Source organism: Haliotis asinina, chromosome 16, assembly GCF_037392515.1.
Source record: "Haliotis asinina isolate JCU_RB_2024 chromosome 16, JCU_Hal_asi_v2, whole genome shotgun sequence".
In the NCBI taxonomy this organism is placed as follows: domain Eukaryota; kingdom Metazoa; phylum Mollusca; class Gastropoda; order Lepetellida; family Haliotidae; genus Haliotis; species Haliotis asinina.
Window position 1 is genome coordinate 19,937,717 of NC_090295.1, and position 13,032 is coordinate 19,950,748.

Genomic DNA, 13,032 nt, shown 5'->3' on the forward strand with positions numbered 1-13,032 from the left:
GGCGTATTTGCTCGTATCCTATTCAGCAAGCTCCCGGTCGAGTCTGATATTATTGATGCTATTGATTCAGTTTATAATAAACTGACGAGCAAAAGAAAGTATACAGGTTGTTTTTCTTCTAATAAGTTAGAAACAACAAAGTCTTTGGATGAAATGGAAAATGTACGTTGAAGCGTCCTCTTGATGTGCTGTGACTCTAGGAAGTCCACTTCTGGGTCGATCACATGGCTCGCCTGTTATACTGAAACGGTTAAGTTGCCGAATTATGGCTTGTCTTGTGCAACCCGATGTCCTTGCAATATGGCTGTTGGAAGCACCCATTTCATGACAATACTGTGGCTCATTCCCGTTGCCCCGTGGCATTTTCTTGTGAGATTTCTGTCAAGTGATTGTTCAGTATTCACGACAATTAGGTTTTATACGATTAGGTTTTCTGCACTGTTACGGTTAAGAATTTGCCGTGACAAACGACGTAAGAAACATCGCGTGAACCAGCAAAACAGAACAAAGACAAGTCACAAACGTGACTTACCGATTTCAAATACAATGCAAGTGAGACAAAATCTAAGGCAATGGGTGTGTTTCAGGCGTTGACGGATATGTTGGTGATGTACCGCCAGTAAACCTGCCTTTATATATATATATATATATATATATATAAATATATATATTCAGTCATTTCCCAAAAGTTCGGGCACATACGACCATCGCCAACACTGTTCTCAAGCAGTCTCCCGGAAGTAGCAAATAGAAAACCAAGAGCAGATAATGTCAGGAAAACCAGAATCCTAAAAGTGTTGACCATCTATTATACGAAACGTGACCCATCATAATTATAACCTATGTAATAACAAAATATACAGAAAATATTCACATTCGTAACCGTACGATAAGTGCTCGTGCATGGAGCATTCATCATTATTGTGTCAAAATTCGCACAAAACACGTACCTCACCGCCATATGCACTAGTAACATTCGTCATGTCAAAGCTTTTTATGAAATTGTTATATTTTGATTAAATACCCGTGAAGATCCGCTTTAGAATTGGTCTTCAGTAACCTTCTCGTAAGACTTGATTGACACATGTCACCGCTGTTGTGTACATCGATATTCATTTCTGCTGACCACCGGATTTCTAGTTCAGACTCGATTATTTACAACCCGCCGCCATTTAACTGGAATGTTCATGACTACGGCCATAAACAGCAAAGAAAATATCTTGATAGACTTTAGAGATAAAACAAACCGACTTTACAAAAAATGAGGACGAATAACCCTCGCCCCTCGCCCCTTTTGTTGTGCAGTTATGACAGTTTCAATCTGAGGATGACGCAGATGTGCTAACCTCGGTAAAACAAGGCGAATGTTTTGGTCTTGGTGGTCCGTACGGTTAAAACCAAACGCATGCACCGATCGAGGGTATGAGTGAGTGAGGTTACTTTTACGCCGCAGTCAGCAATGGCGCTGGGCTGTAATTAATTGTGTCTGGACCAGATAATCCAGTGAACAACACCAGAAATCGATCTACGCAAATGAGATACGGTGACAAGTGTCAGCCAACTGGGGCGGATGCCGGGGTTCGGTTGGGTGGGGTGGGATGAAGAGCGCAAACCCACTCCTCCCTCACGACAAGCATATGCTCCTGAAGATCAGTTCTTACGCGGATCTTCTCGGGTTGGGTGCAGCGAAAAGAACAGGACATACCCTTTTTGCGGACACCCGGTGTCGGAGTTTTACAGTGAACCATTTATAAAATGTTGGCTACAGTTCTGAAGAAAGACGTCAGTATTGTAGATCGCATCAGTATATCGCTTTTCTATGGAACACTTCTCTGAACATACGTTGCTCCACAACCTTTGTCTGATGGTGTTTATACCGGAGGCGCTCGGTCACTGACTCCAACAGCTGTAGCTGGTTTTCAGCGTTTGTTGTTTGAGGCCACGTTCTACAATATTTCAGCTATACAGCGGCAGCCTGTAAATAATCGAATCAGGACAAGAAGTTCATTGATTAACATCATGAGCATCGATCAACGAAATTGGAATACGATGACATGTGTCAACCAAGTAAGCGAGCCTGACCACCTGATCTTGTTAGTCGCCCTTACGACAAACATGTGTAACTGAAGACCAGCTTTAACCCCGATTTTCTTGACCTAGATCAAGTAATCAAGTAATATTTTTTCAGTCAGGTTTTACCGTCACTGATTTGATGTAAGCTTACTGTCACAGCTGAACTCAAAGTGAACCTTTCAGAAGTTGAATAAACAAAGGGTGCTGAATTTGGGGAAACAATCCACATTAATTATCCTCTAACCAACATACTGCTGTCGTTGTTCAGGGTCGATTTGGAAATATAACAATCATGAACTTTGTATGTTGTTCGATGTCGACAGGTTATAGCATTGGCTGATTAATTGTTAGAAGATTACTTCTTACTGAACGTCTTCGGAGATTAATGAGAACTTTGAGTGTCCCTTGGGTGTTAAGATTCCGGGTAGGCGCACCGTTTTGTGAAGTGACTACTCTATTGCTTCATACGCACACGTTTATACAACTCTACAATGGCGAGTGAGTGGGGGAATAGATTCTACTCCTCTTCTGCAATATTCATGCAGCATCTCGGCAGGGACAACACAGATCCACGTGGGGAATAGTAGCCGAGTCTTTGGCTTGACCAACAGATGCTCTAACCACTTAGCTACTCCACCGCACCTGTCTACAATAGAGCCTGCGTTCAGAGGAAAATTCTTACAATTATGAATGGACTTTGTTGCATGTATTTGGAAACTATGTCTCATGGTGCTTATGAGTATTTTAGTTCCTAAATCCTGGTGGGCACTATACAACTTTTGCATATTATCTTTATATATTACACTACCCATCATAAGTTTAGACTATATTTAGCCACCTTTTCAGTCAGCTGTTCTACAGACTAGATTTTCCAAAATATTCGATACCGTTTAAAGGTACCGTTTACACACGAGCTGTTGTAATATAATACAAATTCGTTGAAAAGATTATTGACATGAGTTAAAAAATGATGAAATTCACCCAAAAAAAGCATCTGTTCCCGTGCGCGATATTTGCACATGCATGCTTCTCAGCAATTTGAAGCATGGCGCTCTTCCATTTCATTTCCATTAGGTTGGATCCCCAAGTTAGTGGAGTAATTCATCTTTGATGTACATGTACATGCATAACATTTAGTGATGGGTAGTATATTATGTTTATCACAGACAGCTTAGATTATGAAGGGGTTTTCTTGAGAAGAGATTTCACATGGGTAGGAAATTCAGTAATATTTCTTAATTTTGCAGAATGTTTTGCACGCTATTGCAGTGACATTATATGCATACGAAAACTGTTATTAGTTATGAGTAATTTCTCATCAGACGCCACGTCTCTGTTCTTATAACGTGTTTATGATGTGAATAAGTATAACAGATGTTATTACACTAATCCAACCATCTCCCAGTTTAGAACATATCACTTTTCACTTGGTCTCGACGTAAAATGAAACAGACGCTTGGTGTACGGAGTAGAATTACGTGGAAGATTAAATTAAAATGATCATACAGGCGAAACAAGTGAAAGAGAGCGTACAGGTTTGAGCCACCTTCACCAAATCCCCCATACGAGCAGAATCGTCAATAGAAAATACAACATATTTTCTTGTTTTACATATTTAAACACTGCTATTGCTATTCTTCAGCGAACTCTTATGTAGCTATTCCCCGATAAACTACATTATTGCTATTTCTCAGTAATGTCTGTTATTGTTATTTCACAGTAAACCCTGTCTTTGCTATTTCCCAGTACACATTTTTATTGCTATACCTCGGTAAAAATCCGCACAGAAATCCACTATACTTCACGGGGTCATCATCACCCAATCCTCCCCCCCCCCCCGCTCCACACACACACACACACTCTCTCTCTCTCTCTCTCTCTCTCTCTCTCTCTCTCTTTCAAATTGCCAACATGAAGAGAAATAAATCTTACTGTCATGTCACAGTTTCTATACCGCACGTCTTTGTCTATGTTCAGCACAACCGGCTGGAGGGCGAAACGCTTATAGCCGTGGGAGGTGACCTGTCATGTGACACAATCTCCACTATGACGTCACCGTTGCACTCGTCACCTCGCCTCTCTTGACATGAATCAGCTGTCCATCCATCGTTTTGACAAAAGGCACCTGTTGAAATGTCAATACTTTGTACTTGAAATCTTGTTTAATTACATTGGTCAAGTCCATTTCATGAATAGGGAAGCTTGGTTTTGAAATCCTCAGAATTAATATAAACATTTTACACAGTTTGTTTACCACTAACAATGTGTGTAACAGCAAGGGCAGGAAATATTTTGTTTCTTCAAATAACACTAATCTTAAAGTTGACATCAGGCTGACAGGGCCTTTGTTAACAAAATTAACCCCTTTAAACAAAATGGGTCATTCCCCTGTCCTGAGCTCTAAGAGGGAGCAGACGACAATCCGAGCAGACGACAGACGACCGTCAAAGAACAACATGGTAGCCACCCTGACCCTCGCGTTTTGTCTCTCAGCTGTGACATGTGTTTTTGCTTTTCCAAATGGTGCCCCTGCGGAATTATGCGGCAGTCCCCTCGGACGCCCAATGCACAACGAGACGCTACCACAGAGCACTTGCAGTCCGTTTCAAATCTCCGTGAATGCCACTGAATACGGACCACAACAACCAATCAACAGTAAGTCTGTTTAATCGCATTCCCAATTAACCGCCTGCTCAACCAGCTATATAAATGCTTTAATAGATCCACAGATAACCGCTGAAAATGCGCTCAGAAGGTCCGGATTAAATTGGTCCTCATCAACCCATGCTTGTAAAAGGCGACTAACGGGATCGGGTACACATATGTCATTGTGTGTCGATCGATGCTCACGACATTGGTCACTGGATTATCTGGTCCAGACTCGATTACTTACAGACCAGCGCCATATAGCTGGAATATTGCTGAGTGCGGCGTTAAACAACCTAACCAACACATTTAGTGTTGAAATGACTCTTTATACCCACCGAAAAAAAAGTCAAGAAAAATCTTCTTACTCATGTAGGTCATGAAAGTGGGGTTATTATCATAAGATATTGCCAGGGTTAAGGTAAAACTGTATCAAAATGGATATTCCTCAATAGATAGTGTTACTGTCATTCCATAGTAAATAGTGACATTGTTCCTCCTCAGTAAAACGTTAGAGTCTTTCAACAGGTCGAAGTATGCCATCGCCATTCAGTAAACTTTGATATTGTTTCCAAGGAAACTATGTTGTTGATATTTCTCAGTAAATAGTGGACAGTCGACATACCTCCCAGTACCACTTCATTTCCGCTGATCGGTGTCATGCCCATTCACATCAGTAAATACACTATTATTCACATTACACAGTAAACCATTATTCACATTACAAAGTAAACTGTTCTTAGCTTACACAGTAAACTGTTATTCACACCACTCAGTACATTGTTATTCACAGTACTCCGTAAACTGTTATCGCATTACGCAGTAAACTGTTATTCACTTACACAGAAAACTGTTATTCACACCAGTCAATACACTGTTATTCACATTACTCCGTAAACTGTTATCGCATTACGCAGTAAACTGTTATTTACTTACACAGAAAACTGTTATTCATATCACTTAATACACTATTCTTTACATCATTGAATACACTGTTTTACGTTTGGAATCAGTGTTACGAAAGATACCCAGAAATCCTAGCTGCTTGTGAAAGACAATATGACGGATTCTTGGTCCGTCTTGGTTAACTGTTGCTTGTGTCAGTCCTGATCGTCCCTCAAAATTACATGACTGTATTGTTGGTCATACAACAGAAATAATGCCGATATGAAGAAGTGAGAGTATTTTTTCAGCTGTTGCATAATATCCAGGACAATAAGTGTCATGCCTCCATTGTAGCATGTCTGTTGTGAACTACATTTTTAAATATTTAAAAAATGTAAAACCCGGAGGCGAGTGCATGAAGTACATTCTTGGCAGTTTGAGATTACTTTATCTGGTGTCAAAGGAACGTCTGACAGTTACTGTGTCCCGAGAATAATTCTTTACAAGTTTATGCTTGTCGAATCTATTACACATGTCGAATTTTACACACCATACATGTCATTAACAAAGAATATTCGTGTGATTTATATTTAATATGATCGTTTCACTGTGGATATTTTACAATCATGCAAACTAAATTTGCACTTCACACATTCCTGTACTGGTCCAGAATAAATATAGTATCAGTCTATCAGAAACCATGATCCCACTGAACGTAGATGCCAGATAAAGGGAACGGTCTCGTGACTACCAGCTCTTATCGCCTTTATTCCCCGCCCAGGCAAGGTAACAACAAGTACAACTGTCTTAACAACGTATGGTATGGATTTACAACTTCTGTAATATTTACAACACGTGGCTTCTTCTTGCCTCTTCATCAGGTGAAGACAGAAAATGACTTATGCAAAATTGGATATATACACATCCTTCGCTATGTATGAACACTCTAAAATTATTACATACCAGTCTGTAATATTTCAATGCCACTCTGCTGTATAAACACGCCACTTATCTTCCTGAGCCCCGTACATCTAAATCAAAACATATGACTGAATATCCTTGATCTCTGTGCATTTCAATCCGTAATTCTATCTCTCAGGCCTCATCTATGCACTACATATAGAACTTGCGATCATATTCTGTCATTCGCCTGATGAAGGGGCAAGAAGAAGCCTAGAAATGCCATGTTGTAAATATCAAAGCAGCTGTAAATCCATACCATATGTCGTTGTGTTGCCTTCCAACCTTTAAATATCCACGAACTATCTGCAGCTGTATTGTAGTATAACGGGGTCCTCTGGACATATGATCTATCCAATACACTGCAGTGTGAGTCAATGGGCAGCGGAAGTACTACGAGTACTATTATCAGACATACCAAAAATAAATATTAGGATATTATTATCACACATTGAAGAATGACATCGACAGATTTTGACACAGTCTAATGTCGTCGTCAACCATTTTCTCGGCAGCGTCATTAGAATCTATGTCGAAACGTCGCCTTTACAGATTAAAGAAGTTGTATATCCTTAAAAAAATGCCCTCATTCTTCAACTTCTCAACTTCTTGAATGCCAGTCAAAGAAACCAGTTAATGTTCACAATCATCATATTTTACAACCGGTTTAAGACAGATACCTAATTCTAAAAACCAGAAATCAATCAATCATTAATAAATTTGTGTATTTTGTATAACATCGGCTTATAGTTTATATTTTCAAATACTTCATTTTTACAACCATTACAAAATGACAAATGTGTTAAGTGAAGAGGAAGAGCTTCCCGTAAATGCCATGAAGTTACAGTGAATCATTCATGAATTCGTGTGAAGTGAAGTCCTGTGTTTAGAGATTGATAGCTTCGTGATTTTGGAAAATGAGAAGGGTGAAGCATAAAGTCGTGGTTTGGTTGGCGAGAGCTGGTTCCCTTCCATCGACATTAAGATTCACGCGTTCTGCATGCTCGTCTTGGATGATTTCGAATCTTTTTATAATGGGTTTGTTTTGAAGTCAATCGTGTGTTGAGTTATTTTAAGGAATTTGGATTTGGATGTTCTGGTGCAATCATTTTGTTAAACTTTGCTGTTTTTCACCAACTGTGATCACAAAATTGTTATATTTTTCCTTGTTTTATTAAAATATTTCACGCAAACAGATAGGTCCAATCCGATCGACAACTTGTCCGCAGGATAATGTATGGCTGTTCTATTTTGTTCTCTTTGAATATGCACAGATTTTTTGTTCATCGTTTGCGTTAATGCAAAAACTAACGTGCTGGACACTTAAATAATGTGTAAATTAGAAACCCAGTTCAAATCTACAACAAACAGGGATACCCTTTAGTTAAAAACAAATCACGTGCACGGGCAACCAAGGACAGATAACCGCTTCCATTTAAACTACACACAATACTCTATTAGTATAAACCGAACAAAACCGCTTGAGGTATTCCCTGGGTTTAGATGCCTTAAGGGGGAGAAACATGATTGTTCTACGCCATGTATCCCGGAGTAGAGACAGACGCTGATATTGACCATTAATCAATGCGTGTACACCTGTTCACTCCACAGAGATCTAGTTTATTTCAGTGACACATACTGGCGGTGAATACATATAACAGCATAGAAATAATTCCTTTACATATTGTGATCAAAGTGGATCTCGGTTGAGCGTTTTCTTTCAAAAGAAGGGTTAAACTCCTGTAATAGTTATGTCCGTTATTTATTGATAACGTTCGGTCCTTAAATATACATTACTTTATATAAGAGAGTTCAGGTCGATATAGGTGGTGATTGGTACATCAATGACCGTTCTATAAACATCAACGTCGTATTAATCGGTCTGTAATATCAGAACGTATGGGAGAGTGTTCTATGCAAACAGAGGCCTAATCGGGTTTCTTGGGGGCTCTGGGGTAGCCTAGTGGTTACAGCGTTCGCTCGTAACCCCGAAGATTCGGGGTCCATTCCTAGTATATTGCTAAAAGCGGGGTAAAACCACACTCACTACATCGCTAAATTGCTTTGTTACATTCATATATATTTCAATCTTCAAGACAGTACAATATCATTTTACTCGTTACTTCGACTATTAGATTCGATACTTTTCAGAAGGGGGCGTTTTGCCATAAGTTATTTCACATAGAAAATAACTAAAATATTTTCTCGGGGTTTTTTCTTCAAGGAGTCAGTGTATACTTCCTTTTGACCACGAGTTTAATTCTGCTGTAGTTACCATCCATGGCAACGGCGTCCCATTCAAAGGCTTCCTCGTGACAGCTGACACGACAACGGGGATGTTTGACGGTACCTGCCTGAACACCTCCGCCGATGCCAAGGCCGTCCCCAACTGTGGCATGACTCACTCCAGCAGTGGTGACAAGACATCAGTGACGCTATTGTGGTACCCTCCAACCATCGTGCACGTCGGCAGCATCCAGTTCAAGTAAGCACAACTTCATCTACAAGTGCTCATAAAAACGGGGTGGTGATAGTGGTTAAGGCGTCCGCACATCACGCGGAAATGAGTAAAATAATTTAATTCTGCACCGATCTTAGCAATATTCCTGCAATATCAGGGCGGGGAACACCAATGATGGGCTTCACACATTATACATATATGTGGAATCGACCCCGGATCTTCGGCGTGACGAGCGAACGCTTTAACCAATAGGCTGCCCCGCCCCTATCGCGGAACATTCAGGTTCGATACCCACATGGATACAAAGTGCAAAGCCCATTCCTGGTGTAGGGCCACCAAAATGGTGCTGGAATATTGCTAAAAGTGTCGCAAAACCATATTCAAAGACAGGAAAACAAGGCTCTCTTATTGTGGCACCATCGCCTAAACACGGTCTAAAATCATGGTTTCTGTTTCCTCATAGCCTGTGTGAAGTCCATTCCTGATGTTTCCAGTCATGATCATGCTGAAATATTGGCAACAGCAGCCTGAAAGTACAGTCGAAGAATTAGTTTCATTTGCAGAATCGATCCTTTAACGGGTTCTGAATGGTGATCTTAGTAATGTATTCAAATGCTGTGTTCTGTAAGGGGAACAGATGAGTAGGAGGGTGTAGGTGCATGCCACACTGTAGCAATATCCCAGTTAAATGGCGGCATGTCTGGACCAGACAGTCCAGTGATCAACAGCAAGAGCAGTGAAGAGAACAGAGAACAGAGGACGGCATAAGTGGGTCAGTGATACCCACGAACAGTCGCAGTTGGTGCTGACAAAGCAAGAATTCTGATGAACCGGGATTCGAACTAGTGACGATGGGTTTCTGTGTACTCAGGGAATCTACATTCGAGCGTCAAGTGGTTCAGTTATGACACGAAAATGCCCAGAGACTAAATATATAATGATAACAGTCCATTTATTGTGCGCATTTTCCCATGCACAATGCATGCTCGAAGCGCCCATACAATGTGATTATTATTACCCCGGAAAACCCACGCTGTTTGTGAGAAGGTTAATGGTAATATGCCTTATCCCACCGGGCACCAATTTTCTGCTGGGTGAACAAAGGCAGTTGTGAACAAACTCACTTGCCTGATGAAACCACATGTCACAAGTGCGTCGTACTGAAAACTCTCAGGGGTCAAGCTGCTAAACATGGTACTCTCTGAGTCAGCTCCCATTGGTGCGTAACTCCATTGAATGTGGCCTGAGCTCTCTGCGACCACGCGCCACCACATGAATAATTGATATAGGTTTTCCCGCATCTTGCAATATCGTGACCATTTGTTGTCTCACGAAACAGCAGCGTCCAGTCAACTTGCGTGGTTTATTTAAAGCATGACACAAGAAGGCCATTTTGAAGGGAACAGGTGACAAGACTGTTATTAGAAAGTGTCATTTGTTGCCGTTAAACATGCAATAAAATATTACATTGTGTAAACGCTGTAAAGAATAGGTCCTTAATCTTTTCTTTGGTGAATATTTGTACTGTCATGTCACACAGACATCTACATCAGCAAGTGTCGTCTTGGAATTCCTCACGCCAGATGCCTGTTTTCGGTTGATGGTCGTTGATTCGTCAAAAAAGTGTTTAATAACCTCCCCAAGGTTTTATCTACTTTTAATTCCGTGTTCCTGATAGAGGAGTGAGTTGAGGTTAAGGCCGCTTTTAGCAATCTCGTTGGGAATCGAACCTGGGTCTTCAGCGTTACGCGCGAACGCTTTAACTCACGGATGGGACATACTGGGTCTAATTGGACCCTGCATGGAAGACGATGTTCTAACATGACTACATTACCCGGTGTTTCAGGCTTGTGGTCGTCAAGGAATATTCTACATATTGGTCTGATGTTCGCTCATCCGTGCTGACTCCAAGTAAAACAGGATGTAAGTATTATCCGCTGGTGCACTTATACCCAAAGTCTTATCACACTAATACCCACACTAATATCCACAGTCTGCCACACTAATACCCACATTCTGTCACACTAATACCCACATTCTGTCACACTAATACCCAAAGTCTGTCACACTAATACCCTCAGTCTGTTACCTTACACCCAGTCTGTCACACTAATACCACAGTGTATTTCACTAACACCCCCAGTTTGTCACACTAATACCACAGTGTGTTTCACTAATACCCACATTCTGTCACACTAATACCCAAAGTCTGTCACACTAATACCCTCAGTCTGTTACCTTACACCCAGTCTGTCACATTAATACCACAGTGTGTTTCACTAACACCCACATTTTGTCACACTAATACCCACAGATTGCCACACGTATACTCACAGTCTGTCACACTAATGCCCACAGTCTGTTTCACTAACACCCAACGTTTGTTTCATTAATACCCAGTCTGTTACACTAATACCGACAGTCTGTCACACTAATACCCTCAGTATGTTTCACTTATATCTACCGTCTGTCACACATTAATACTCACAGTTCGTATCAGTAATACCCACAGTCTGTATCAGTAATACCCACAGTCTGTGTTACTAATACCCATAGTCTGTTTCACTAATACCCACAGTCTGTCACAGTCCCTGAACCACAATTTCAAATCTCCGCCCAGCTTTTTCTGCAATGCTAAAACGTAGCTTAAGCAAGTAGCCTTCGTAACGTTGCGACGTTTCGCAACACTATACTTTATCATATGCTCACGAATGTCATAGCACTACAAACGTTTTGTGCATTGGGACCCTGGCGGTTACGTCACTGACACCCATGAACAAGGGTATAACGTTGACAAAATACTAAAGACAGACCAGACCAGCTATTCTCGAAACCGCCGTAGCCTTATGAACTTATTAAGCCCATTCTTAACGCACTGGCTTCGAAGTTAAGAATTCATAAGGCTACGTACGTACCGGGAATAAGGGCTCTGGGTCCAAATATTCGATGCTCTCCTAGCGCTATGATAATCGTAAGGTAATGCTAATGCATGGCACTTACGACTTACGAAAATCTAGGTCCTGGAGTTCGGACATATTCAGGATCATGGCACACGCACGGGACGCAACTCTGCACAAGCCAGAGCCTTCGGTGAGCATGTGATGGGTGGAGTAGGTTTATGGTTCAGGATTTTGACTTTCGACCTCCAAGCATACATGATCATGATGTCACTCGCAGTGCTATTTTCTCACCTATGTTTATTTTCCAGACTACTCATTGACAGACATCTGGGAGCTTGGTTGGTTCAACCCCGGGTCTGCTGTTGGCGGTCACAACAACCTCGCAGGGTCAGGGAGAGTTCACATGCCTTCAGTGGGCAGACAGTTCGCTTGAGGACAACCAGACACGAAGATTCGACCATCATCTCACCAGACACGACTTGACTGTCCCGTCCTTTGTGTTCTACGATCCACGTCTTTTATGCATTTAGAACTGTCAACAGTTTGCTGTAGGTCGATATTGTATCATACGTACAAGTCAATGACCTTGATGCAATCAAGTCAAATAGTACCAGCGTACTACTTGCATGTTTGGACATGGACCATTTCGACTATGATTATTGCTAAGACACCAAATTTGAGCCTTTGGACAGAGGAAGCTTAAAGCATCTACTTACGTGTTGGAAATGCGATCCTCATGAGCCAAGGATTAATACTACGATCAGCAATAAACACGTTTCGTGAAGACGATCCCCAGTCATAGGATACAAGATCAGAGCCTATTCACACACACACACAAATATTTCAACACTACCATTGTTGATCCCATTATTTTACTTTGGCTTATATCAGGCGTAGCCCTAAGAACAATTTGTGCAGTTTATCCCGGGAACTTTGATGAAACCGCTTGGATGTCTTTAAAATAATAATCCTGCTTGTAGCTCTTTAAGCAGATATTTCTCTTCAAAATGTCGCATGATTTTATTCAGGACTTAATCTTGATGTTTCCGGCGCTTTGCGACTTCGAACTTTGTTCATGACGATGTGTGAATAAAATGTCTTTTTGTA

At 41.1% G+C, this 13,032-nt stretch overlaps 1 protein-coding gene across 1 annotated transcript; it reads left to right on the plus strand.

Moving 5' to 3' along the window:
* Positions 1-4,479: 4,479 nt before the first annotated feature.
* LOC137268438 (putative defense protein 3) lies at positions 4,480-13,032 on the plus strand. Its single transcript, XM_067803005.1, has 4 exons — positions 4,480-4,728; positions 8,836-9,049; positions 10,872-10,948; positions 12,234-13,032. The coding sequence occupies exons 1-4, from the start codon at positions 4,530-4,532 to the stop codon at positions 12,356-12,358; spliced, it is 615 nt and encodes a 204-aa protein (XP_067659106.1). The 5' UTR covers positions 4,480-4,529; the 3' UTR covers positions 12,359-13,032.

Bases quoted from the DNA above. Each gene is read 5' to 3' on its own strand.
- LOC137268438 (XM_067803005.1), top strand. From the start codon at position 4,530: ATGGTAGCCACCCTGACCCTCGCGTTTTGTCTCTCAGCTGTGACATGT. The intron at 9,050-10,871 runs GTAAGCACAACT...CCGGTGTTTCAG, and splicing joins GTCGGCAGCATCCAGTTCAA to GCTTGTGGTCGTCAAGGAAT. The intron at 10,949-12,233 runs GTAAGTATTATC...TTTATTTTCCAG, and splicing joins GACTCCAAGTAAAACAGGAT to ACTACTCATTGACAGACATC.